Genomic DNA, 27,649 nt, shown 5'->3' on the forward strand with positions numbered 1-27,649 from the left:
TGGTATATTGGGGAACTCACTAAGCATTTATGCTTACAGTTGTTGTGTTATGTGTTTCAGGTACTAGCGAGGACCGTGGGAAGGCGCCGGCATGACTCGTACACACACACGCAGGCGGATTGGGATATATTAGATCTTGGGATTTGACATGTTTTGTATTATGACTACGTTACATTGGATTTTTATGGTTTGTTTTGAATGAAATTATGTTTTAAAGAAATGAAAATTTGTTTTAAAAAATTACGTTGTTGCAATTTTACCAAAAACTTATTTTTATACTTTTATACTTTTAAATGCATGCTTGTATATGTATAGTTATATAAGTAATGTTTAAAGGACTTAGGAAGGCTAAATCGCTTTAATTCCTTTTCCTTGTTTGGATGTGGCTTTAGAGTAACGGTTATCAATCCGAATGTCGTTTAAATATTAGTTATATATTATGTATACCTATATAGTCATAAAAGTTCTATCAGTCAATTCATCACCTTTGGGTAGCAAAGGCATCTGGATAATCTCTCAAGTAAACTATAATAGGTATAGTTTAGAAACAAACCATAACATTCATGAAGGAGAACTTAGTTATATCTATATTCTAAAACAAATACTTTTTAGTAAAAAGAAAGGTTTATAGAAATCAAAACACGAGATACATCCTCATGATGCGGATTCCACGGTTGTCAAGTTGGTAACCAGAGTCTCCTGGAGGGAGAGCAAGCATTATGTGTGTAGATCTATACGGGATAGACACTCTCACATCCTGACTGCTAGATACAGTCCCGGTCGACCAAGCCAAGGGGTGACAAATGTCATATTCATTCTGACGCCAGCAGGTCGTCAAGTATTCGATCGTCAATCAGTATGGTTATGAGTATCTTTACATTTACCTTATAATTCACGGCTTTAAGGTAAGAAGTATTATCACGGTATTTTCTATATATGAATCCATCATGATATATTTTCCTAGTTATACACTAGGCCACATTTTAAACCGTTAAACTAATCTACATAAGATTAAAGGCTATTTTAGACTCTCCGAGGTGTATTGTTCACTTAATACTTCCTGGAGTATGTATTTCATTCTTTTAGACTCTCTGAGGCGTATTGTTCACTTAATATCATCTGGAGTCTGTACTTCATTCCTTTAGACTTTGCGAGGCATATGGTTCATTCAATACCACTTGGAGTCTATGTTTTATTTACTTTTAGCCATCAGTATTACTGCTGAGCTAAAATATTATTTTCCCTATTACTTTTTCTTGTGATCTTCTCACATATTCTTTAAAGTATAAATTATATTTTGATAATAATAGTGATTTTGGGGGAAATTACTCCTTAAACATAAAACGTTCGGGTCTTGGTAGAAGACTACTTTTATTAAAGATACTCCTTGGTTTAAACATAAAACAATTGGGTCTTGGTAGAAGACTACTTTTATTAGAAAATATAGGATTTTCTAGAAAGGATTATAATACTCTATAAACTCAACTCACCATCACCTAGTGAGATTAGTTTGAAGTAAAACATGTATTTATAACCAATGTCATTAAATACTTATGAACTCACAAGCATTAAAATGTTGATACTCGCTTTCAAAATAACTTGTATTCTCAGGTCGTCAGTAGACAGGTACACTCCGGGAGCTTTTGTGAAGACAACCTTGTACCGAGCTGCACTTTATGTTATTCTCTGTATTTACTTCGATGTTGTTATTAAATGTAACCTATGTAATATTATTACTATAAATGCAATGGTTGTTGTACTTTGATTACTATATTGCATATGTTGTAATACTTGACATGATGTCCTCCACCCCAGAACGTTTTCGCCGTTCCGATTTTGGGGTGTGACATAGTGTGGACTCGCCGAGTCACCCGAGTGCACTCGACGAGTATGGTCAAAGTTTGATTGATGATCGGAGTTGACTTCGTTGACATTTAGGGTTTAGTCAATGTTTGGACTTATGAGCCATTAGAGGGGTAGAATGGCCTTTTACCCTGCTTAGAGAACTTATATAAAGGGGTTAGCCTAGCCTTTAGAAGTTGTCTTAATTAGAGTAATTGTTATGTGATTAGGCAGAGGCTAGTGCATTATTTCATAGTTTGAGGTTTACCGAGTTACCCGAGGTGAGTCTTCTCACTATACCTTACCTTGAGTGGTAATTAGAGTTATGTGATAGAGTATCTTGCATGCTATTTATGTGATGTGTTGTACAACATTATTTCTATGTGATTTATGTTGAGTGTATATCAGAGTTACAGAGTTAGGACTGGAAGGTCCACAGAGTTAGGACCAGAGGTTCCACAGAGTTAGAGCCAAAGGGCTCACAAAGTTATAGCCTTGAGTGGCTATTATGTGTTATATGTGGTATTTTGGGGAACTCACTAAGCATTTATGCTTACAGTGTTTTGTGTTATGAGTTTCAGGTACCAGTGAGGATCGCGGGAAGGCGCCAACATGCTCAATACACACTGTTGGAGTTTTTATACATTTTGATATTGGGATGTGTTTTTATGGATTTGATATGTGATGCATTGGAATTTGAGAATATTTATGAATGAAATTGTAAATTTTAAAAGTCAAAAATTGTTTCGAAAATTTACAGTGTTACATGACACAGTTACTATGACTTTTGAGTTACTCATTCCATGGTTCTTATTATATATGACATTCGATGATGTGATTTTTAGTAATATTAAAACGAAAAAAAATAGGTCGTTACAATAACAATCCAAAGGTCCGGCCTTGGTGCTTCAACCCGTAAGTACAGTGAGTAAAACTCACCTCTCGATCTGATCCATAGCTAATAAGGACCGACTCCGAATCTCAACTCTCTAACCGATACTTGTTTCCACCAAGTGACCAATTCCATGAAAAATCCTAAAATACCCTCAAGGTCCAACTTGCTCAAAGTCAACAGTCAAGGTCAACAGTCAATGTTGACTCCAACAAGTCGTGTTGACTAAGAAACACGTCATGTTCCGCCTGCATCCAAGCAGTCGGGAAAATCCCGGCCAACATGTCGTGTTTACCGAAGTTCCAACATCTTAATACATTAAGCCGTTTTCCATGATTCCAAGAGCTTCAAAGCTCATATCTAGTTCAAAATGTGATCCATAAGGATAAAGTTTCCAACTTTATCCGGCACCACCTAAAAAGGTCCAGCACCCAATCCTTAAAGCTTAAGATGCAAGGGCTTAACCAATAATCACTTAATCCTTAAGGTCTGAAATCTATCCTTTCCATAAGTGATTATAACACCAAAACCATCCCAAAGACTGGTGCTTTTTAAACATACATGTCCAATGTATGTCTTGAACCCATATTGGGTCAAATTGAGGATTTATGACCTAATATTTATGCATGGCATCAAAACTTGATTAAAGACCATATCAAAAACACTATTAGGTCACCTTGACCTAGAGATTCATAAAGTTGCAAACTTTATGAGATTTAACCATTCCAAAATTCAAGAACAAGAAGAAAAAGGGACAAAACCCAAGATCTAACAACGTTAAATGATAAATCAAGTCTTGGACACTTACAATAGTCCAGAAGAGTGCCAAACTGCAAATTGGGGGCTTGGTTGTTGGATCTTTTCTTCCTTCCTCCACCTTGTTCCTTCTTTAGCTTCAAAAACACCAGCTATCTAAAAAATGCGAGGGAAAGATGATTAGGGTTTCTCTTAGGGATTGAGGGGATGATGGGGGCTGAGGGTAAACAAACCCTAGCATCCACATTCCTTTAAATAGGGGGCAAAATGTAACGTTCGTAGATCCGGGCTAGTCAATTTAGAGACAATAAGTGTCGAAAATGACTTTTCGACAAAAGATTATTTAGAATAAATAATTTGAACCAAGTTTTAGTATATCTCACAAGGTTTCCGTACATATAAAGAATGCCGAAATACAAGTTATAACGAAGAAGTTATGACCCGTCGAAGTTTCGCGATGGAACCGGCATGGCACCGGAAGCGTAAATAGTGAATTTACGATAGAGCGAGTTTTAGCCTTAGTGATCTAAATGTAAGTTTCAAAATACATTAAACCGAGAGCATCCATAAAAAGAACACCCAAATCTGACTTTGTATGAAGAAGTTATGATTTTTCGAAGTTTTAGTTTAGCGGTGTATAGCCCGAAATTTGAATACTAGATCGAGCGGTTTTTAGCTGACTCAACCTAAACGAGAATTGAAGATCTCGTTATTTGTAGCGTAACGATAAAAAGACAGACGAAAATGTACGTCAGATGAAGAAGTTATGAATTTTTAACGGACCAATCATATCCCGGCTTGTTAAAAATATAAAATTTAAAATAAATCAAAATTAGCCAACGGAGTCTAAACGAAAGTTGTAGAGTACATTCCCGCATTCGCGTGGATATAAAGAACATCAAAAACGAAGCTCGTATGCGAAAGTTATGATTTTTCTAAGTCGGGAGGGTGTTGTGCGAGTTTGGGTAACGTGGCGCGATCACAGCCGTTGCTTCCTCCCCAAGGCTAGCCACCAGATGGTGACACGTGGCACATTACACCCAGCATAATTTTGAGTATGCTCAATGTAACCATTACGCTTAGCATAATTTTTGAGTACGCTTGGCGTACTCGGCGCTGACAGCCTATAAATAGAGGTGCAAATCTCCCATTTTCTTCACAACTCTCCACTTCTTTCCTCCCAAATACCCCCAAACCTTCAAGGTTTTTCCCTAGAACCTCCAAGGTGTTAGAAGCAAGTCCCGGAGCACCAGGAAGCTCCGAGAGGAGGAGCCTTTCGGCTTGGAAACGCTGCTCCAGCAAAGCCTGGTTTTCGATAAAACCCGCTGTAAGTGAGCTACACCTACGCTATTTTTAATATAGCTTCTAATTAATTATAGTAACATTATTAGGACCTTAAAATAATTATTTGGGCTATTATTATGAGTTATGCAGTGTTGTTTAACGCTTATATAATAATAATAACAATTATACTATTAAATTAGTCCCGGTAAATACTGAACTAAACTCTAGTGGTAATGATACTAGGTTTTGTCGAGGGAAATTGTTTTAAGAGTAACGAAGTGTTGTTCGAGTACCGAGTCACCATCGTATCAGGTTATTGCATAGTCCCTTTCATATTACACATAGATATGAAGTATTTTAATATAAATTACGTGTTATGTGTGCATATTGTGTGAATACTTGTTGCCTATGCTGGGTGAAAGCTTTTTATACATGTTTTAAATGATTTAAACTGTATATGTATTTTATATGTACAAAATGTGCTGGGTAAAACATGGGTAGATGAAATACTTGTTGTGTGATAACACGGTGGAGGACATCAATGTTGACAGTGATCTAGTCATCTAGTGGAGTATAGATGACGACCATGGACGATACTAGACAATCCAGTAGAACGCTAGCAGGCTCGTAACCTGTAGGTGTTTTTGAACTAGGTGCTCATTAGGTATATTTGAACTGAGTGTGTTCACTAGGTATTTTGAACTAAGTGTGTTCACTAGTTACTTTTGAACTAAGTGTTTACCAGATGTTTTGGACTACGTGTTCACCAGATATAATCTATAAGCCTTGGTAAAGATGGACTTCGTGTCGATTCCTTAGGATGATCCTTAGGAATAAATAAATGAGGAATAGCTTATTCTAAGGGTAGATCCTTAAGACTAAAGAAGATAATGGGGATGGGTAATTGGGTTGATTGTTTGATTGTTTAAACATAATAATTATATTATTGTGGGTTGAAAACCCTATGTACTCACTAGGTTTCCCAACCTGACCCACTCAGTTTATTTATATCACAGGTGTTGATATGAAGTCACATTACACTGAGAGATTAAATAGATGTAGATCAATAGTGTAAATAAATGTAAGTTTCATTTATGCTTATGTTTCTGTATTGACGATGACATCCCAAACATTTTAAAAGGAATAGAATACGGTTCTTCGAAAATGTTTTGATAACGTATTTATCGTTTTTTTTGGAACAAATTCCGCAACATTTTTATGAAAAGAAGTACTCTTATTTTTTTTTACAAAGCATAAACAAAATCAGTCTTTTCTGGCCGTGAAAAATGGGGATGTCACACAAAACATGGAAGATTAGGGTTTCATCACCAGTCATCAACACATTATGTTCCATGAGGCAGCATGCCTTGTTGCCTTTATAAAATATGCACTTCCTCATATATGGACACACCGTGTTGGTTCCTCCAATACAGCGTGTCAAATCCTCAAAAGGTGATTCTTTCCCCAAAATTGTTTCTCGATTTTCGGGTGTTACAACTCTCCCCCACTTAAATTATATTTTTTCCTCAAAATTATTCCTTACTGTCTCATTTACCAAACTAAATGATCATGATTGGACTCCATGAATCCCAAAAACGACTGGGGAAATCACCTCGCTCTGATGATCGCCCACCCTTACTGACGTCGAATCCAAAAATATAAGATATTATGAGCCCTATCAAAGAATAAATCTCAACCTTTCCTTAAGTCAACGAGTAACCAACTGCTACACCTGAAATTGAAAACCTTGAACATTGTTGAACTCCAAGACAGACAAAACCAATCAAAATTGCTCCCGCAAATACTCAACCTCACAACCCATCCGGCCTGAACGAATTCACAGATACCCAAAAACATATACCCTCAACCACCTGCCAGATCCTTGATAAAAATCGACTCTAACACATGATGTCCTTCCATTGATCGAACCCATTCAAATCTAAATTCTCATAGTGACGAACGAATCCTTGTTCATACTAACATTAACTAATAAAGGACAACCATCACTACACAGTTCCAAAACCAGGAATTCAATGCCTTATCTGAAAAGAACCCAAACACATCGATAACGAATTTTCCACTAATCTTAATTCCATAAGATGCACCAAAAGTCTTTAATTAATCCGTGACTCCTGGATACGCCATTCCAACCATTGCTCCTATGAGCAAAGATGAAAATTCCAGGAATTCCACATTTACCTCCACTCTTTAACAATTGAGGTGTACCCCATCATGCAAAACACTCTATGCATTAATGAAGAAATTTTGATTTGAGACCTCATGACCAGTCCCAACCTTGCTAATCAACCCCTCATAAAAGATATCGAGAAAAAAGGGTTATAATGCAACATTTAGAGAGATTTTCTGATATGCGATTGATACTCCCAACAACCTTTAATTGTTTATTTTCCAAACCAACTGATTGTGTGTCTCCCGACTTCCATCAATGCACCAATACCGAAAGTACAATACTCGAATGAACCCAAAAATCATGATCACTAGGCCCACAACCTATGTCTGGTATACCCTTACAAGGTCCTCAACATAGATATGGATTGCCACCGATATTATATCGATCCTGCCGTCATTACATCATTCACCTGGTGCACCAGGACTAAAGATACTCACCTCATTCCATCTCCTTGTAGGGACCTAAAAAACATCCCTCTCAATGTCAACCGAGCAGAACAATGTCGAAATCTAACCACGCACAATTCCTTTCACAAAACAACTTGCTACCAATGCAAAATCCTGCTAAATCTTGGTTGCCCACGACCCAAGAACAGGATAACAATTGCACCCTCGATCCAATTCAAAGGCTATCACCCAGAAGAACCATGCAAATAATTCGATCCAACCCGCAATGTTATCTTGTCCAACTCACATACACACAATGAAATACCATAATGCATATCTTTAGGTAAACCATAACCTCATCCAAAAAGGGCAGAAATACCAAAGCTCAATCGAACAACCAAACTTAATCGTTAACGGAAGATACCCTCATGGTTGATCGAAACAAGATTCCATACTTGATTGAGACTGAACAGGTTCCACCAATACGTAACTAACTCGAGAAGGCTTCTAAAGTGATCCTGAATGTCACCAAACCCAACCCTACTATTAACTAAAGTTTTATATCGTCATTGAGGGTAAGCATACCCAGAGACCAGATGAACATAAAACATAATAATCTTGAGGATATGTGGACACATCCATAGAACTTCAACTGCCACAACTCAAATCCTTTCAGAGAACCTTCACTGAAAGACAAACGATGTGACCAATAATCGTGAACGTACCAAATTCTGAATTTGATTCCTTAATTGATCTCTTCCTAAGCTAGATTATAATTAAAAATCCATACCACCAAATGGAAATTTCCTTCCGTCGCCGACTTCCATCCTGAGTAATCCCAGCGGCTGCTTATCTATCCACGAGCACCCCTTAAAAAAGGAACAATAGTTGCAACGAGCTCGTTAATTACCCACCTTTATATACCTCTTCATTGGCTAGACCCTAAATCGAGATCCTACACACTCGCACCGTAGAACCCGAAAGACATTCTTCAACACCACAAATTCGAAAATGTCCATGATCCACCAAGAAGAATACCCAGTTCTCCCCCGCTTAGGGTTCGAACTACCATACACAAGTGTTATAACCAAACCATAACTCGAACCGGATCAACCAGGTATAACTACCTCTGGCCCTGTAATGTATAACATACGCAGTGCGACCTTCCAGATAAGGATCAAACAAATCCTAAGAGAATCTTGAATTTTAGCTGAAGACCTCTAAAATTCCCAATCATTACCACTTAACATTGAGATTCCCTTACAAGAGCATAAACTAATACCGAATTATGATCCAAAACATACACTCATTGCCTGCAATTCCAACCGCCAATCCGGTACCTGACTTACCTATCACCCAAAAACATGGACCCTTGATCATATCACCAGCATCCATATCACATCAACCCACATGCACACTACTGCGTTAACAATCTGTCTCCAAACATCTCGACCAACAGTCCCCATGCTGGGTTTACATACCAACACTGAAATTCACAAGCTTGATCACTCCTCCTCCAAACCCGAAAGACTGAAATCGCAAAATTGTTGCTATTGATAGTGACATACCAAACCATCAATCAACCATTCTACTTCCAACTACAATCCCCAAACCTATCATAATGGTCGATCCATCCTTAAGTCTCAATACTCGAATGCACGACCTTGAGCAAAACCCTCGAGACCTCAAAACCAACAAGCTCATATAGGTAAGCACCAACCAATCCAAACCAATTTCGCTACTGGGGCCGAACAATCACCGAACCCATCCCCATGCATGAGAGAGATTTTGAACAACACCCTGTGAACATTCAACCTTCGATTTGACTTATTTCTTCCGTTTTAAGCTGTTATCGACCAAGGGAAGGCTCGGGATGGTACGGATGACCATATAAGCGTTGAAAATGTGGTTTTCACTTATCAAGAGTTTTGAGAGAGATTGGTAGGGATTTTGAGAGAGATTTGGGGGAGATAAAGATATAGTAGGAGAGATTGAGAGAGACTTTGCATGTAGCCCTTGCTAGTGTTTGGCCCCGTAATGCAAGGTTCGTAACCCCATTATGCCTTGTTACGAGTGTTTTACACCCCTGAATGGTGCTTTGTAGAGTCATTACTGTTGGATTAATGTCTAAGTCCATAACTATAATTGGTAAGACTTGACCCGACCCGACATGGTCCATTTGGGTTGCATACCATCATGCACATGGATAGACTATAATGAGAGAAATAAGACACTTATGGTTATTAATATATTGTAAGTTCTAGTATATTAATAATAAGAATAATAAGATTATTTAATTAGTATTGATCAAGAGTTAATTTAGGATTAATTAAGTGATTAAAAGAAGACTAATTAAATATATGGGTTGATTGTGTAAATCATCCATACTTATATAATGGGCTAATGCTCCATGGATAATCAAGTTGGGCTAAAACCCATAGGATGGTCCATGGATGCTCCATGGTGTATTTGAACCCATGGATCCAAGGAAATGGAAAGCCATGACAATTAAGGATTTACCCTAATTGTAACACTATATAAAGATCTTATTCTTGACAAAAATCGGCCACTAGAATCACACTAGAAAGTGAAGAAGAGGGCTAGCCATTTCATGAAGTGTAGAACTCTCTCAAGTTATTCTAAGTGTTTTGATGATTGTGATTCCGTTTGAGGCTTCCACACTATTGGGGCTAGGCACTCAAGCTTCATGAAGACTTTCTACATCAAAGAGGTATGTATTCTATCTTGTTACACTCATTGTTTTGTATGCTAGATTAGGATAATACCTTGGATGTTCTTATTTGCATGTATAATAGAGAAAACATAGATCCAAGGTATTTAGGGTTGCATGTACACTTAGGAGTGTTAGAATGCTCAAAACCCAATAGTGGTATCAGAGCCTAGGCTTGTTTTCTTGTTATACCTGCAATAGATGCTTAAAAAATCGAAAGTGTTGCTGTTTGATCATCAGACTCGGCGAGTCCATCAAGGGACTCGGCGAGTCCATGCCTAAAAATTGATCAAAACGATCCAACTCGCCGAGTCGGTTCATGCACTCGACGAGTTGGACCCGAGACAGCATATTTTCGAGGTTTTTGGCTAGAAATGGACTAGGAACATTACCCTAAGTTGTTTTTGAACTTATAAACTTGTTTTTTCAATGTGGTAATGTTCATGCTAATCCATTTTCAAAGATAATTGTCAATAGATTCATGTTTTGTATTAGTTTAAGGTTTAGACTAATTACATGAAAAAGTTTGATTTGAATTATCTTGTTCTTATGAGTTGCTTAGATTAATAGAAAAGTTAATTGAAATAGTTGTTTTCAATCCATTTTAATCTAAGAGTTGAGTATAAAATGTGTTTGTGTAACTTGTCCTCAAGTTACATGAAGAGTCACATTAAAGACTCATAAAACTCATAAAAGTTGGTAATGGTTACAAAATGAAGAGTCTTGTGTCATTGAATTTTTTTTTTTATGACTCCATAACTTGTCCTCAAGTTATGGAAGTTCAAGAGTCACTTCATTAAAGAGTAAAATTGTAACCTTAATTAATTCCATAAGTTATAAAAATAAAGAAAAGTTAATTCTTTTATTAGTTTAAAGTCTTCCATAAGTTATGGAACATGAAGAGTTTTTTGGATTAAAACTACTTTAAACACATAAGGTATGGAATTAATTAGTTTTGAATAGTTTCAAAACTTGCCCTCAAGTTTTGGAATTTGAAAAGTTTTCACTTATGAATACTTTAATTCCAAGTTAGCCCTTAGAATTTTTAAAAGTTAAAATTCAACCCTTATACTATTTATAACATTAATGGTTAATTTATATATATATATATATATATATATATATATATATATATGTATAAGAACAAGTCGTTTTACCGTTAGTAGGCCTCATTCACGAAGCCGGTCTATAAGGTGGGTATAAGGTTGTTGCCTATAAAATGGCGACTTAATGGGTGTATACTCTCACCCACCACTTGCTTGATCGGTGGAGGGTCGTTAGCCGAACGGGTAGGACAATGACTTTAAATTCTCCCTTCATTAAAAGTATTAATGATAAATACTAAGTAACTAAAATCTTAATAATTCCCTATCTTAGTTACTTTAGGAAAAATGTGAATTTGGTGCTAGCCCATGGAATTCACACTTTGTACCTTACCAAGTCGTTGGTGGAGCGTGTGTGGTTAACCGGCACACTAACTTGGACTAGTAAGGATCACGAAGGGTGACTTAATGTTTGTCATAGATTAATGGAGCGTGTGTGGTTAACCGGCACATTGATTAGGTGATAATATTAAGGGTACCAAGTGAATTGGTATGGTTATTCACACCTTGTTTTGTGATCCTCGGCATCCCAGTCACAAAATTTGAGAGGGCACACTCGAGATTTAAACATGCCATTGAAAAGTTCAATGAATCTCAAAAGATCTAGGAATTTCAAATCCAATTAAAACCTAATAAATTATTTCGTTTTTCATGGTGGAAATTGGTGAATCGTCATTCGCCTACCTTCAAATATTTTATAACTTGGATTACGGCATCCCTCTTCCAAATTATAAAATATTGTGTTGGGTCCTAGCCTTAATATTTCACATTGGGTGTCATATTAAGGACTTTAAATCAACTATCTTGAATATCTCCCAAAACATGTCTGGTTTAGACATTTATGATCTTCCCAAATCTCTTGAAGATGATGTTCCTGAACATCATGCTTCACTTCCTCTATCTCCTCCAATTATTCTCCCTCACCCACAAGTTCTTGAAAAGTCACTCGAGCCCTATTGGCAAGTAAAGGTCTTGGTGTGGTCACATCTTGGAGATGTAGTCACATATTGACAAACCGGGAGAGTTGGGTGTCAAAGTCTTGAGAAAGTTGGTGGTTCAATCACTTTCTAAGTCACATAGTGAGTTCTTTTGGAACACCTATGAAAAAGACCATGACAAGACCCTTAATGATTTTATCTATTTGTTAAGATCAACTTCCTCAAAACTTGATGGACATTGACAATAGTGACACGGGAAATCCAGAAAAGCATTCTCTTCCCAATGGAAAGGGACCGACCATAGTCAACTCGGTTGACCAAATGGTAAAGAGAAAAACTAAGTATGTGATAGTCCCGTGTACCATTATCAAAGGGTCCATATGTTTATATTGCCAAAGAAAAGGGGCATTGGTTGCAAAGCTGCCATAATTTACCTAAGGATGTTAAAGTCGATAAGTTTGACTCTACTTCGGGTAAAGTCCACTATCTAACTCTGTTAAGTTTCTATTATGAGATTCTTGATACATGATATGACTGGGTCACATGGTGATGTTTTAAGAATCAAAGAAAAGGTAAAGAAACTTAAAGAAAGAATATGTTGAATCTGATCGCGTAGATGGATTTCTATCACGTAGTTTGAAGATCGGATTCTTGAACTACTTCTTAGGAGTTATAATATATTGCTTGTGAATAGATAACAAAAAAGTTTTCATGTGGATTGTAAGGATAATTTTTTCCGCAAAGTTTTAAAATAAAAGAAAAAAAGGGGTTTTTATTTTATTTATTTTAAAAATATCCTTACAATGGCATCTGTGGAAAATTGTTGCTTATATGTTTCCAGTAATAGCAATATTGGAAAGTGGATTTGATTCTTTCATTTGTGGTAGTGTCTAAATTTACCAAATGAAGAAAGTTTTTCATCACCCAAGTTTCAATTGGACAGAAACTTGGAATCATACAAGTTGTATTGTATGATGAATGAGAATTTTCATCTTTGAAAATTAAGACTAATTCTTTGATCACATGTATATGTGAGTCAGTTGAAGGACTAAGGAATTAGGTACACTGGGTGTGCGCTGGTCAAGGTCCACCACAAAGATTGATTTGTTATGATTTACTAAAGATTAGTAAATATGTTTATACTTATAAGGTTAAGTATAATTCTGTAACATTGAAAAGGTTCCAATGTATGGCAGAGCGAATAAGAAGAATCAAATTAGGCAGAAGGATAGAAGTTCCTCAAATCTGAAAAGATGGGAGAGTACTTTAGTATCAGTTTTATGATCATCTTAATGATTATGAAACCATATCACAAATTCATACTCTAAGGACGTCTTAGTGCATTGTTATGGCTAAGAAGAGAGGTCATGAATTGTTGGATTGGTTAAAATCAAGAAGATGAGTCATACTTCATTCCAAAACAATTCTTAGAGTCATACTCCAAGATTGTAACATTGAGTGACATAAAGTAAGGTTTAAAACATTTATCAAATGTAGTGTGAAATGTTTCTACTCTTGTACATTTGAGATTGGTAAGTTGTGATGTCTTGGATGAGACAAAGACCAACTAAGACCAATTGTGTGAAGTGTTAGTCTTGATAAGAATCCGCACTATCCCTTGAATATTTGTTTTGTCAAGGAATGGTTCTTGACTGGGGAAACTTATATGTCAAGAGGACAGTGGGAGCCTTAAAGATCCTGAAAGAGTTTCAAGATTTAATCAAGAGTGAAACCTGTAATTTATCGCTAGCACACGACTTAAGGTTTGCAACCTATCGTGTTGACATAATTCTCATTTCTGTACCTACTTCAAATAAGTTGGATTTGCATGTGAGTTATTAGAGTTCAACTTGGAAGCATTGGTGGGCCTTGTGCTACCAAGGTGACATGAAAGTAAGATTGAATAAGTTTAATCCATGTAAGGCTGAATTTGTCACTAACCTTCTCTTGTGATTATGGTTTTGACAAATTCGCATGGATAGGAACTCATACACTATAAAATCTAAGTGTCATAAGGTTTCTCTCTGATTCATGAAAATGATGGTGAGGAAACGCTTTCACTAAGTAGATTTTACGTAGATAGCAATTGTGTTATTTGCATTTTCAAAAGTCGTTAGTGGAGTGCGTGTGGTTAACCGGCACGCTAACATGGACTTGTGAGAAATGGAAAATGCCTAAGCAGTTGAGACTATGATTACGACATCCCTTTTCATAGTTCTGAAAATTGTTTAGACACACATGTGAGCTATCTAAGAAAGGATGTATGAATCAAAATTTCAGAAATCCAGCAGATTTCTGAAAATATGTCAGAGCTAGTGGGAGCATAAGTGTTATGCTGATAATCATCATGTTAGTGGGAGCATGATTATTATGATTACTATTGCAAGCTAGCAATGTTAATTATAGAAAACAAAGTTTCAATCCGTGAAGTTGCAGGGGTTGAAAAGTTGTTTTGCTATAATTAAGGGAGAGGAAATTATACTTCATGTCAATTCTAAAGCTTAGATTGAGATTTTAATCATCTTTAGTCAAGAATATATATGAATTTTGTGTTGGAATGGTTCAACTTGAAGAAATTCTATATATATTGCGTTTTCAAATTCGATTATGATTACGGCATCCCTCTTCATAGTTAAATTTTGAAAAACATGGCAAATAAAATATATTGTAGCAAAAGAATGGTCTAGTGTCATGTCTTTATGTGACACATCATGAATCGTGTCCCATATGCTTCGGATATAGGATCGATTTCATGTGCTATAATATTCATCCTTTCTAAATTTTCCAAATGCTCAGGGCATTTAGAAGGGAAAAGTCTAGAACTGGATATGACTAAAGTGATTAAGCAATTGTCGAGGACAATCTGAGGTTTGCCAAAGATTGGTTGCTCAGGGACATTTGGAAGTATAGTGTTAATTTTGGCAGGACCGTATTGACATATTCTGAAAAAAAAGTAACTCTTGTTCAGAAGTGATAGTCAAAATGGGACTATGGAAATGTCTCCATAGGTGGAAGTTATTCAATCTATGTAAGATTAGAAAACCTTAATGCAAGAAGGATGTTCAAAGCAATGTACTTTGAATATGAGACTTCCGTTCCATAGAAGTTGAGCTTCTTTGGAATACTCTGTAATGACTAGTGACAAGGTTTTGGTGACTTTGTGAATAATCATTACAAGAGGAACATTGCATAAAAGTTTAAATTCTAACAGTTTTTTTTTGGTAAATGATAGGAATCGGGGATTCTCACATTTACAATAAGGATTTGGGATTGTGAAATGAGTATCATTGGAATCATGTTCAATTGATCTACATCACAATGTAAGGATCATAGACAAACATAGTGTGCATACTTGAGGTATGGCATAACTATTGTTTAGAAAAACAAAGTGTACATGCTAGGAGCATGGGACAACTGTTGTTTTTATTCAAGTCTTAAGTTGATTATTTGAAACATTGAATAATGTGTAATCAATATGGTGATAAATAAAAGGTGGCTTTATTTATATTCAAAAGGGTTCTGAGACCATATTAGATTCGATTATTATTGTGTTTCACTTTGCATGTTTTGACTTCCAAAATAGCTAGGTTATTCTTTTCGAATGACTAAGTTATTTAAACACTCCACAGTCGTTCATATGTTGGAAGTAGGTATGAATCAAGACTGTCATGAATCGGGTTTGTAGATGGCTAAATGGGTTTAGTCATGGCAATGGTTGCTACAACATTCATGAGTGATCATAAGTTATGAGTATTGGAACAAACCCACGCTCACTTGTATCACTTCATGGAATTTATCTCGAGTGATCGTGAGACGGTAATATCATATAAATCTTTAAACCTAGAGATATGAGTTGTTAACTATGTTATAAAACGTGCCTTTGTGTACAATTCAACAAGTAGTAGAACAAGTATATGAGTCGAAGTTTATCTGTTCCTTCTAGAAATAGAAGCGATATCTGGGCCCCTCGATGATTTTGTTGTGACCTATGTACCGGCCGGTCAGAACTGAATTGATGTGTTCGATTAAGTTCTTTGTCAACCAAATCGAAAATCGGGAAACAAACTGCTGGACAATAAGTACGACGTTGTTCCATGTATTTGTCCAGCTGATATCATGAGAACAGAGGATTATATGATCCCTTATCTAATGGACAAGTCATTGACAAGATTAGAGTTCATCTACAAGGTCAGAGTTCGACAGAAGCTTTTGAGAGCTACGATTGCCAGTTGGTTCCTGAAGTCATACGCAATAATAGTTTTACACTTATCCAAGTGGGAGACTATTGGATTAATGTCTAAGTTCATAACTATAATTGGTAAGACTTGACCCGACCCGACATGGTCCATTTGGGTTGCATACCATCATGCACATGGATAGACTATAATGAGAGAAATAAGACACTTATGGTTATTAATATATTGTAAGTTCTAGTATATTAATAATAAGAATAATAAGATTATTTAATTAGTATTGATCAAGAGTTAATCTAGGATTAATTAAGTGATCAAAAGAAGACTAATTAAATATATGGGTTGATTGTGTAAATCATCCATACTTATATAATGGGCTAATGCTCCATGGATAATCAAGTTGGGCTAAAACCCATAGGATGGTCCATGGATGCTCCATGGTGTATTTGAACCCATGGATCCAAGGAAATGGAAAGCCATGAGAATTAAGGATTTACCCTAATTGTAACACTATATAAAGATCTTATTCTTGACAAAAATCGGCCACTAGAATCACACTAGAAAGTGAAGAAGAGGGCTAGCCGTTTCATGAAGTGTAGAACTCTCTCAAGTTATTCTAAGTGTTTTGATGATTGTGATTCCATTTGAGGCTTCCACACTATTGGGGATAGGCACTCAAGCTTCATGAAGACTTTCTACATCAAAGAGGTATGTATTCTATCTTGTTACACTCATTGTTTTGTATGCTAGATTAGGATAATACCTTGGATGTTATTATTTTCATGTATAATAGAGAAAACATAGATCCAAGGTATTTAGGGTTGCATGTACACTTAGGAGTGTTAGAATGCTCAAAACCCCAACAATTACATCACTCACCCTGACTAGGGTTTAGAATTTATGAACATTTGAAACTTTTGAGTGACACTTTGTATTATGATAGAAAGTTGTACATTAGAAAGCATGGAATAAACCCTATTGTACAAGAACTAATTGAGTTTAGCAATTTGACCCGTTGACTTTGTCTGACCTGACTTGACCAGAATTTAACGGTTGTCACATTCAGCAGGTTTAGATAGCTCAGAGCTGGCAAAAGAGTTATGTCGACCGACGCTAGTCAAATTTAGAGTTATATATGGGAGATATGGTTATCCTGAAGGTGTCACATTGGTAATGTGTCATCTGATTCGGAAAGAGGGGCAAGCTAGGCCCCAAGTATATTGGTCCTTTCAGGATTTTGGCTTGGGTGGGTCGGGTTGCATATCGCTTGGATCTTCCAGATGAGCTCAATTATATTCATAACACGTTCCATGTATCTCATATGCGGAAGTGCTTAGTAGATGATTCTATAGTGGTATCATTGGAGGATATTCAGGTGGATGACCGCGTGAACTATATTGAGAGACCGGTGACAATTATTAACCGGAAGATGAAAACCTTGAGAAGCAAGGTTGTTGAGCTGGTAAAGGCGCAATGGTAGCATCGCAAGGATTCAAAGTGGACTTAGGAGCCGGATGATGAGATGAGGGAGCACCACCCGAAATTCTTTGGAGCAACGAACTTCGAGGATGACATCTAATTCAAGTGGGGGATAACTGTAACACTTGAATTGGGTATGTTTCCTTTTATGCCCTTCGTATTTTAAACATTGCATTTTGGTCCTTGTGGCTAGTACGCGGGGGGTACCATAGTGTAAACTTAGCGTACTAGCGAGGGAGTGATCGTGGGTTCGAGCCTCGTATGTTGGGCATACGAGGGTTATGCTAAGTGTAATCTGGATAGCTTGAAACCCTAATTTTTAGGGTTTAACCCCTATATAAGCTCATTAAGTCCCATAAGCTTGGTCTCTTATCAGCCTCCATATGCCCTAAACCCTACATTTCGATCCTTAACCATCATTTTGTGTCTTTGAGCTCTTGAGAAGTAAAGTTGGTGTTTTATTACTCATTTTGAAGGAATAGAAGAAGATTGAAGGTGCATTCTTTGGTGTGAAGCTTAGAGATCCATAATCATCCTTCCTTTTGCAAGTCATTTGAGGTATAAAGATCTTATCTTGACAACTCCTTGTATGGATCTTCTTTTGGACTTGTTTATGGCGATTTTAGTCCTTTTTGGTTGGCTCTTGTGAGTTAGGGTCATTTCAGAAGCCTAACCTTATAGATATGGGCATTTTGGGGTCCCATTGTTCGTAAAGATGCAATCTTGGAAGTGTTTATGGACCGATGCATGTGTTAAGACCCATTGTTAAGTTATTTTGAGCTCTAAAGCCCCATTAAGCCATGTATGCACATAAAGTTGGCAACTTTATGTGGTAAACCACCTTAGAGAAGTCAAATATAGGTTTTGGGTCAAATTCTTAACCAAATAAGTGTTGAATAAGGAAGGTTGGCAAAGCTGAGGAGTACGTTGGGCGTACAAGCTAGTACGTCACGTGTACAAGCCTCCGTGCGATACGCTTAATGTACGGGCTGAGTACCCCCCCCCCCCCACGTACTCAGTGGTTGGGCTTCATAAGGTTTAGGCTCACAGTATTGGGTCATGATTGGACTATGGATGATTAGGGCCTTGTTGGACCATCAAAATGCTATTTTGGATTAAAAAGGTTTAGTGGATATTGGTTGAAGACCCATAAAAGGGGTTTGGGCCCAAATTGAAAAATTGGACCATAATTGGGCTTTGGGTAATTATTATGGAATTTGGGCTTTTTGGATATTTAGATTGGGCTTTGGCCTTGGGCCAAGTTAGGGAAGGGTAAAAATGTCTTTTTTTACCCTAGTTTGGACTTTTAGTCTGTTGGGATCCAATTATCAATTAGATGTTATTTATAATTGTTAGTGCGATGATTTTAGTGTGCCAGCAGGCATGGATTCTTTCTGTGAGATTCAACAGTGTGAGGTGAGTTTCCTCACCATGTTTAGCGGGTCTAAGGCATCAATGACAACCCATGATCAGTGATGCTAAGATACTAGATGTCTCTATGACTCTTGTATGTGTATGTGCTTATATGATTTATATGTCGGGCGGACCCATTATGTGAGTTTGGGCGGGGCCTGTTATACTCAGTGGGTGGATCCCGATACGTGAGTTTAGGCGGGGCCCATTATACTTAGTGGGCGGGGCTCATTATGCGAGTGTAGACGGGGTCCGATACACTCATTGGGCAGGGCCCATTATGTATTTATTTATGTATGACATGTGGTATGTTGGGGAATTCACTAAGCGTTGTGGTTACGATTTTCAGTTTATGTTTCAGGCACTCGTGGTTCCAAAAGGAAGAGTCCGAAATGATTGGAGAACGCACACCACCTCGTTCCACATTTTGTGATTTACTCTGATATGATATGACGATTTATACATTTGTTTTATCTGGATCTTTATAATGATGTTTTTGGGATATTGGTTTTATTAATTTAAAATTGATTTTTTTGATCTTATTTTTGGGATGTTACAGTATTCTAGTCCGATGACTGATTGGACAATTACATGTTTTTACCTGTCTTAATGCATGTGATATTTTGGGAAAACTTACTAAGCTTTATGCTTACCCAATTGCTGTTGTTTTCAGATATCATCAGTTTGTGGGAAAACGAAGACGTGACCGTACACACTCATCAATAGCATTGATGATTCCATGTTATTATATTACTTTGATTTTCGATAAATGTAACTTGGAATAAATGATTTTCGTAGCTTGTATTTAAAAAATGAACAGTTTCACATTAATTAAAAATGAAAAATTTTTAGTGGTGAAAATGAGATGTTACAAAATCGTTGTTGTACCTTATTTCCAGTCCGAGTGATTCAAACTGCTTTTTAAAATATTGGGTTCAACCATGAATTTCTTTAAACTATCGAAATTTTTTAACTTGGTTAAAGTTGTTTAAAAAATTCAAAATTCATATGGTTAAATCATAAAAAGAAAACACTCTTAAAGTAAACAAATTTCAAATTATTATAGTTTTGTAGAACTTAATGTTATTGTAGCGTTTTTTGTTATTAATTTTTTTTTAATGGGTATATTAAAAAAATGTTCTTGCGTTTGATTTCTTTTTAAATTAAAATTTGTCTTTTAAAATTCATGTGACCACTAAAATTGAGTTTTATAAACATTTATTGCCATAGAGTTTACAAAATATACAGAAAAAAGTTTTAAATACAAGAATTTAAATAAATTGTCAATAATCATTCCATATAATTTCCATAAAAGTAATATGTTATATAAAAGTAATATGTTATATGAAACACGGAATACATATATATACATGAACAAAAGGAAGGAAAAAAAGTTGATATATATATAGGTACCCAATGCTTAAAACTACGTAGTTTTGATTGGTGGTTTAATTTAATTGAAAAAAATAACAATTTCCTTAAACACTATTGTTTCCTTATTGAAAAAAAATAACAACTAAAAGTCGATCCCTATTGTTTCCATAATCGTCTATTACCTTTAGCCGGTTGTGAATTTTTTTCCCGTAGGTTGCCGTCATAACTTTAGGATTTAAATAGTATTTTATTGTTTTATTTTTTCTCCCACGTGATGTATGCATATTAGGCTATATATAGCCTTTATTAAGATGAATACAAAGTAATTAAGATGAATACAAAGTAATGGAGTCTTTTGTTCTCACTTTTCACAGTTAACTCATTTGTGGATAAAAGTTATTTCTTTTTTTTCTCTGTGAAGTCGTATTTGAGAAGCACATCAACACAGTTTATTTATTTTTGGTCCTCTTTGCTCTACAAATGCTTGATTGATTCTTTCTCCATCTCTTTTTTTATTTCCTTTTTTTAAAACTAGAGTTTGATGTAGTCAAACTCATGTAATAGTTGAAAGTTACGATCAGTAACATCAACTATGAATTCAACTTCATCAACTCAATAAATTAAGCAATTTTAGTCCCCTGCCATGGACAGGGGCAAAATCGTCCAACAAGGCAAGATTGTTCTTATGTGTTTAACTTTAATTTTTGTCTTGTAATTGGTATTTTTCTAATTATATTATTTGGTTTTTTAATCGTACAACAGGAACGTGTTTTTATACACCATGAGCTTGCCCATTTGGTTCACAGTGCTGGTAATCTTGACAATTCATGCAGGTTTTGGAGAGAGCTATTTATCATCTGTTTTGTTTGAGAAGTTGAGGAAAGAAGTAGAAGAAATGCAACCAATTTCAGTTGATGATTTGTTAAAAGACAATAAGCAATGTAATATTTATGTTTCCCAAACTAATAAACTCAATACCATTTATCATGAATTTCCAGTTTCTTATAAAAAACATACCAAACAGCCAATGATTGAGGTCCATGTGGGTGAGAAAATCAGAAAAGATATAATTAAGAAGCATCAATAATCACACAAATCATAAACAATCAACAAATTTCATTGGAAAACATTAAAATTGTTAAGAAACATCAATAACTTCCAGATTACTCATACATTGTTTGTGTCTAAAACATGAAAAATGTGCAGTTAACCAATAAAAATGTTATGAAGTATCTAGTTTTTCTTTTGCCCACAGAAACAACACATCTCATCATTATGTCTCTTGCAACGATTCATCTGCCTGATATATGAAAAAAATAAAAAATTGTTAATATAATCATTAGAGTTCATTTTTTAATCATTAAATTATTATTATAATTACCTTTCTTTTTTAACAACTAGTAGCATAATGACCCAATCCTTGACAGTAAGAGCATGTTCGTTTTTTAGGGGCTTCTAAAGAAGACTTGATTCTGCTTGCAAGTTTAGGACGCCCTTTCGTAGTAGTTGGACCAAGAGGATCCCGGATAGATAACTGTGGCATCATATCTACTTGCGAAACTCCCATACAAGAACTTTGAGATGCATTCTCTAAAGGCATAGATTTTTTTCGATTGACTTGATCATCTAAAAGACTTATCAATATCGTATTGAGTTTTTGTATCTCCGAAGGAGAGTCCCTTGCTTGTTCAAATAGCTTAGTAAAATTCGAACGAACACAAAATAATGTATAGGCACTAACTCCATTTTCATTATTTATTTCTCCGAGTCCGATACTAACACTACCCAGTTTCTACCTAGCTTCAAGGGTCCATCGCGGTAAAATATAGTGACTCGGCATTTCTTGAACATGCTTCTTCTTCATCACATATAAGTTATGTTTGCATAAAATCCCATTTTTCTCATACATACAACACGAACATGTGACGCTGATTTGATTTAAAGAACGAAAGGTAACAATACGCCAATATTTTTTATCAACATCCAATTGCCCAACTCTATATGTACTTTCTTCTGTAGTTTTTGTTAGAGTCTCATGAGTCAAATTGGTCATAGCTTCGGTCCATTCTTTTTTGAAAGTATCAAACATCTTTCTAGTATAACATTGACCTACTTTTGCTTCGATTGGATGCACTGAAGAAAGAATTGGCCTTGAGTTCATAGTCTTGAAGTCTTCATCTTCTTCAGAAGCCATTCGTAACTCAATTGCCTTGTCGTATTGCACAACGAATTCATTCAACATGGTCCTCGAGTTAACAAAACCATCAAAAAATGAATTGATACTTTCACTCCGCCCGATTGTGGTCATACCAGCAAAGATAATATCCTTCAAGAAGGGTTTAGCCCAATGTATACGTTGGTTATACATGTCACTAATCCAACAATTGCTTTCCATTTCATACTTAATACGCATGTATTCCCATATTGCTTCAAATTGTTCAATGTTGTCACTATTTACCCATTGGTTGTGTGTTTCTTGAAAATCACTGTAACGGGAAACATACGATTGAAGGTGCTCAGTTTCATGCTTCCTGATATGCCATGAACAAAAACGATGTCGAGTCTTTGGAAACACTTTTTTTATTGCATTTCCCATAGCTTTGTCTTGATCGCTAATAATTGTCTTCGGATACTTGCCAAACATACATTTGAGGAAATGTTCAAATAACCATTCAAATGTCTATTCCTTTTCGTTTTCAAGCAATGCTCCACCAAAAAGTATAGATTGTCCATGATGATTCGCCCTAGTAAAATGAGCAAAAGACATCTTGAATTTGTTAGTCATATAAGTGACATCAAACACAACAACATCTTTGAATTTTGTATAGGCATCTCTTGATCTACCATCAACCCAAAAGATATTTCTAGGATACCCATCATCAAACAAATCCACGGCAAAATATTGGTCACTGTCAACTAACGTTTTATCTTGAAAATGTTTTATAAGTCCATAGAACTCCTTTCCTCTATGTTGTTTTCGATGCTCAAATAAGACATCAACACATTGCTTTGAAGTTACATCAGCTACATTTGAGGTTTTCATTGTATTAACAGCCTTTTTAATTTGAGAAGGTTTCAACCCTGCTTGACCAAATTGCACCATAAGAGATTTACCTTCTATTGAACGATGGAAATTGTTGTGAGATTGATGCTTCATCACCTTCGTAGGTGTCATGGTCAAGTCGTGATTGTGTGTGTCATTAAACGATTCCACCAACTACTTCCCATCCCCCTGTCTTGTTATTCGAAGTTTTTCTTGGCATCCTGTTCTAACATCTCTACGACGTTTTTTCTCATTTTCTCTTGAAGCATTTTTGTCCATCCGTTTGAAACCTTCTTTGTTGCATACATATATCATCCAAAAAGGCCTATTTGTTTTAGGATTTTTAACTGTGTCATCTCTACGTATTTCAAAGCCATGCAAAAAAGAATAATCATTATAAAATGTATAGGCATCATCGGGTGTATCAAAAACTTTTTCGAGTATCCTTTCATCATTAACATCATCTTCGTCAAATTCAATGTTCACTCCGAAATCGTTAAGTTCTTCAGATTCATATGTTGCTTCTACAAAATCATTTGTATCAACATTTTCATTTATATACGGTTCTATAGCCTGATCAATTGCTTCTGTTTCAAACATCATAACTTGCACAAAACCACACGTAAAAGACAATAAGAACTTGACCCTATTAATGTCATTCCAGTAACTTTTTAGAGATGGTCTAACATTTTCATTATATCAAAACCAATAAATTATACTAAATTTGATCAAACAAAAGCAGCATGGATAATAATAGAACATATGAAATAAAAATTTCCGTTGATAAACAATCGGAACTAGAAAACATATGCAAAATTAATACTTAAAAGTGAAATCAATGGTAAATTGTGAATTACTTTGCCTATGAATTTGAACGAGAAAATTAACACCAAAAATTTTCGACTAATCTGATACACCAAATTTTATCTATAAATTGCTTTGCCTATGAATTTCGATTTCTTTGTAATCGTTTTTGAAGAATCTGAAACTTTACATTAGATAGTTAAATACCGTCATCACAATAAAAATATAAAATTTTTATATCAATTGGTTAAAGATTTAGAAGGGTGTAAATTACATAATTTATGACTAAATCCTTTTGATAATGATTTATGTAACTAATAAAAGAATAAAAAAAACACTTGCAATACACACACTTTTATATATATATATATATATATATATATATATATATATATATATATATATATATATATATATATATATATATATACACATTGGATGAACCATGCGAGAGAATTTAAGAATACTATATTCAAGAACTTAAATACTCAAATTGATAACAATAACTAATTAACAATGAATTTGAATTTCATAATAAAGAAAAAGATAATGAATGAAGTAGCACGAACCTGTGATGCAAGAATGACGGCAACCTACGAGAAAAAAATTCACAACCGGCTAAAGGTAATAGGCGATTATGGAAGCAATAGGGATCGACTTTTAGTTATTTTTTTTCAATAAGGAAACAATAGTGTTTAAGGAAATTTTTATTTTTTTCAATTAAATTAAACCACCAATCAAAACTATGTAGTTTTAAGCATTGGGTACCTAATCTTATATACCCTTAAGGGTATATTCACTTTTCCATATATATATATATATATATATATATATATATATATATATATATATATATATATATATATATATATATTGTCACGCCTCAAAACCGATAACGGCGGAATACGTTTCGGGTGGAGGACGTCATGTACAGTATCATCACAATTGCATAATAGTAAAAACAAGAAACATACAACCATTTCATTTACATAGTGAGTTTAATTACAAATGTTTTTCGTAATGTTCATAAACACCAAAAGTAATACAAAAATAAGAGATGGATCTTGTATGCTCCACCTTCTCCAAAATGTTGCACCTGTACCTGTCTATCTTTGACCTGAGGATACAAGTTATTTTGAAAACGAATATCAGCATAAAGCTGGTGAGTTCATAAGAGTTTAGTGTGAGTTTTCGTATAAAAAGCATTAGAACCGATAGTATGAAAAGTTGTAACTTACAGTCATAAGTAGTAGTAAAACCTAGAAAATCCTATATTTTCCAGAAATACATTGTAAGTGAAAACCTTTAAGAAACATGTCATTTTCATCTTTGAAAACCATTATCGTAAAAGTATAACAGTGCCTCTCCAATAAGTAATGCAATATGGTAAGTTATGCCTGAAATCAATAATAGTGGTACCAACTTCCTTTAGTGTTAGATGCTTGGTTACTTCGGGATATTAACTTAACCTTTAGTTTAGTATTTTAGTGCGGTTATAGTGTATTTCTTGTATGTTACCAATAGTGTGAGTAATAGCGGACCCCATGACCTTCCCGGTCATGTACAATGTAGTGAAGTAGTGGCATCCCTGGACCTGTGCGGCTCGGACTGAAGTTAACAGTCGGGATGTAATAGCATCTGCCCCATATAGATCTATACATATAGCATCGTCTTCCTGTCGGAAAACTCTGGGCGTAGTGGGTAGCGAATAAAGTATCTCGTAGTGAGTTAGTGTGTTATCGTCTGTTTAGTGCTTTCTCTTTTGTTATAGAGTAGTAGTCTTTTAGTATAGTTTATAGTGTGTTCTCTTACTAGTGTATTGTTTGGTAATAGTGCATATTATAGTGTAGAGAGTAATAGCTATAGTAAGTAGTAGCATTAACTATACCTATTATAGTTAACTTAGTGTGTATGGTTCTTGTCATGTTAGTGATTTAGGCATCTAATGAAATGAGAAATACTCGTGTCCCATACTAATATACAAGATATATAACTAAGAAATCAACGACAGTCGGACGGATAACCACTACCCTAAGCCCACAATCAAACAAGAACAGGAAATAAGGCGAGTTATCGGTCCTAAGTCCTTCAAGTCTTACTTAAATAATTATATTAGCGTGGTTACATTTTATAAGAATATTTGTTTAATAAAAGTATTGTCCAAAATAAGCATTTAAAAACTTGATTATTTATCCAAAATAGTTTTGAAAACGTAGAATCTATTTATAAGGCATAGTGATAAATCACATGTGATTTGAACTAGGGATAGTGAATCACATGTGATTAATTTCCGTAACATGAATAATTGTCTTGTATAAATTTCCATAAACATGTATAATCAACTTTTATCTCCCCCTAAAACATATAAAACATTTGAAAGGTTCATTTAAGGGGTATGAACTCACCTGAAATCGCGTAAATCGGGTGAGAGTGTCGGTTGACCGTTTTGTACCAAATAACAACTTGTGCACCTTTTAGGACCCTAATGTCATATAAAATATGTATTTTACAATAAATTAATCATTTTATGCTTTTTATTAAGGTATTTAGGCATTTTAGCATCGATTCGGGATTCTAGGGCTTAGATGGGGTTCCCGAGAGTGGTATAAGGCCATGAGGGGTTTGCGGGGGAGTCCAAGAGTTCACTACCTTGGAGTTTTTGGACCAAAGGCCACTCCTTGGGAGTTTATGGCCGTAAGCCCCTAGGCTTGGCCGTAAACTCTTGTTTTCCTCCAAAAGTGCAAGTTAAGGCCTTATTTCAACTCCATATATTTCTAGTAAATGCCTAGGGTTAATTTGGGGGGGGGGGGGGTAAAACCTTCATTTGGTGTCATTTGGGGGAGTTTATGGTCCAAACTTGTGCTTGGGCCGTAAACTCCATTTTGTCCTACAAAATGGATTGTTAAATGGTCCAAATCACTTCCTTAAGTCTTAGTTGAATTCTAGAAGGCCTTAGGTGGGTTTTTGGGACATTTTGGCATATAAATTGGGTAGTTTACGGCCCAATCATAGCCTTGGCCGTAAACTCCTCTTTTGGCTTCAAAATGAGATGTTTAATGGCCTTAAACATTTCCTAGGGTCATAGTTAAATTCCTAAATGCCCTATATGAGTTTTTGGGACTTTATAACATGGAAAATGGGTGTTTACGGCCTAAGCATAGGCTTGGGCCGTAAACTCCCTTTTAGGCTCTAAAATCTTATGTTTGGGTGTCCAAACTCG

At 35.5% G+C, this 27,649-nt stretch overlaps 1 protein-coding gene across 1 annotated transcript; it reads right to left on the minus strand.

Moving 5' to 3' along the window:
- Positions 1 to 22,374: 22,374 nt before the first annotated feature.
- Positions 22,375 to 23,178, minus strand: LOC145045390 (protein FAR1-RELATED SEQUENCE 5-like). Its single transcript, XM_078993728.1, has one exon. The coding sequence runs from the start codon at positions 23,176 to 23,178 to the stop codon at positions 22,375 to 22,377; it is 804 nt and encodes a 267-aa protein (XP_078849854.1).
- Positions 23,179 to 27,649: the final 4,471 nt, after the last annotated feature.

Source organism: Lactuca saligna, chromosome 5 (assembly GCF_052625555.1).
Source record: "Lactuca saligna cultivar CGN05327 chromosome 5, ASM5262555v1, whole genome shotgun sequence".
Taxonomy (NCBI): Eukaryota; Viridiplantae; Streptophyta; class Magnoliopsida; order Asterales; family Asteraceae; genus Lactuca; species Lactuca saligna.

Excerpts from the sequence above, each read along its gene's own strand:
- LOC145045390 (XM_078993728.1), bottom strand. The coding sequence starts at position 23,178 with ATGGGAAATGCAATAAAAAAAGTGTTTCCAAAGACTCGACATCGTTTT.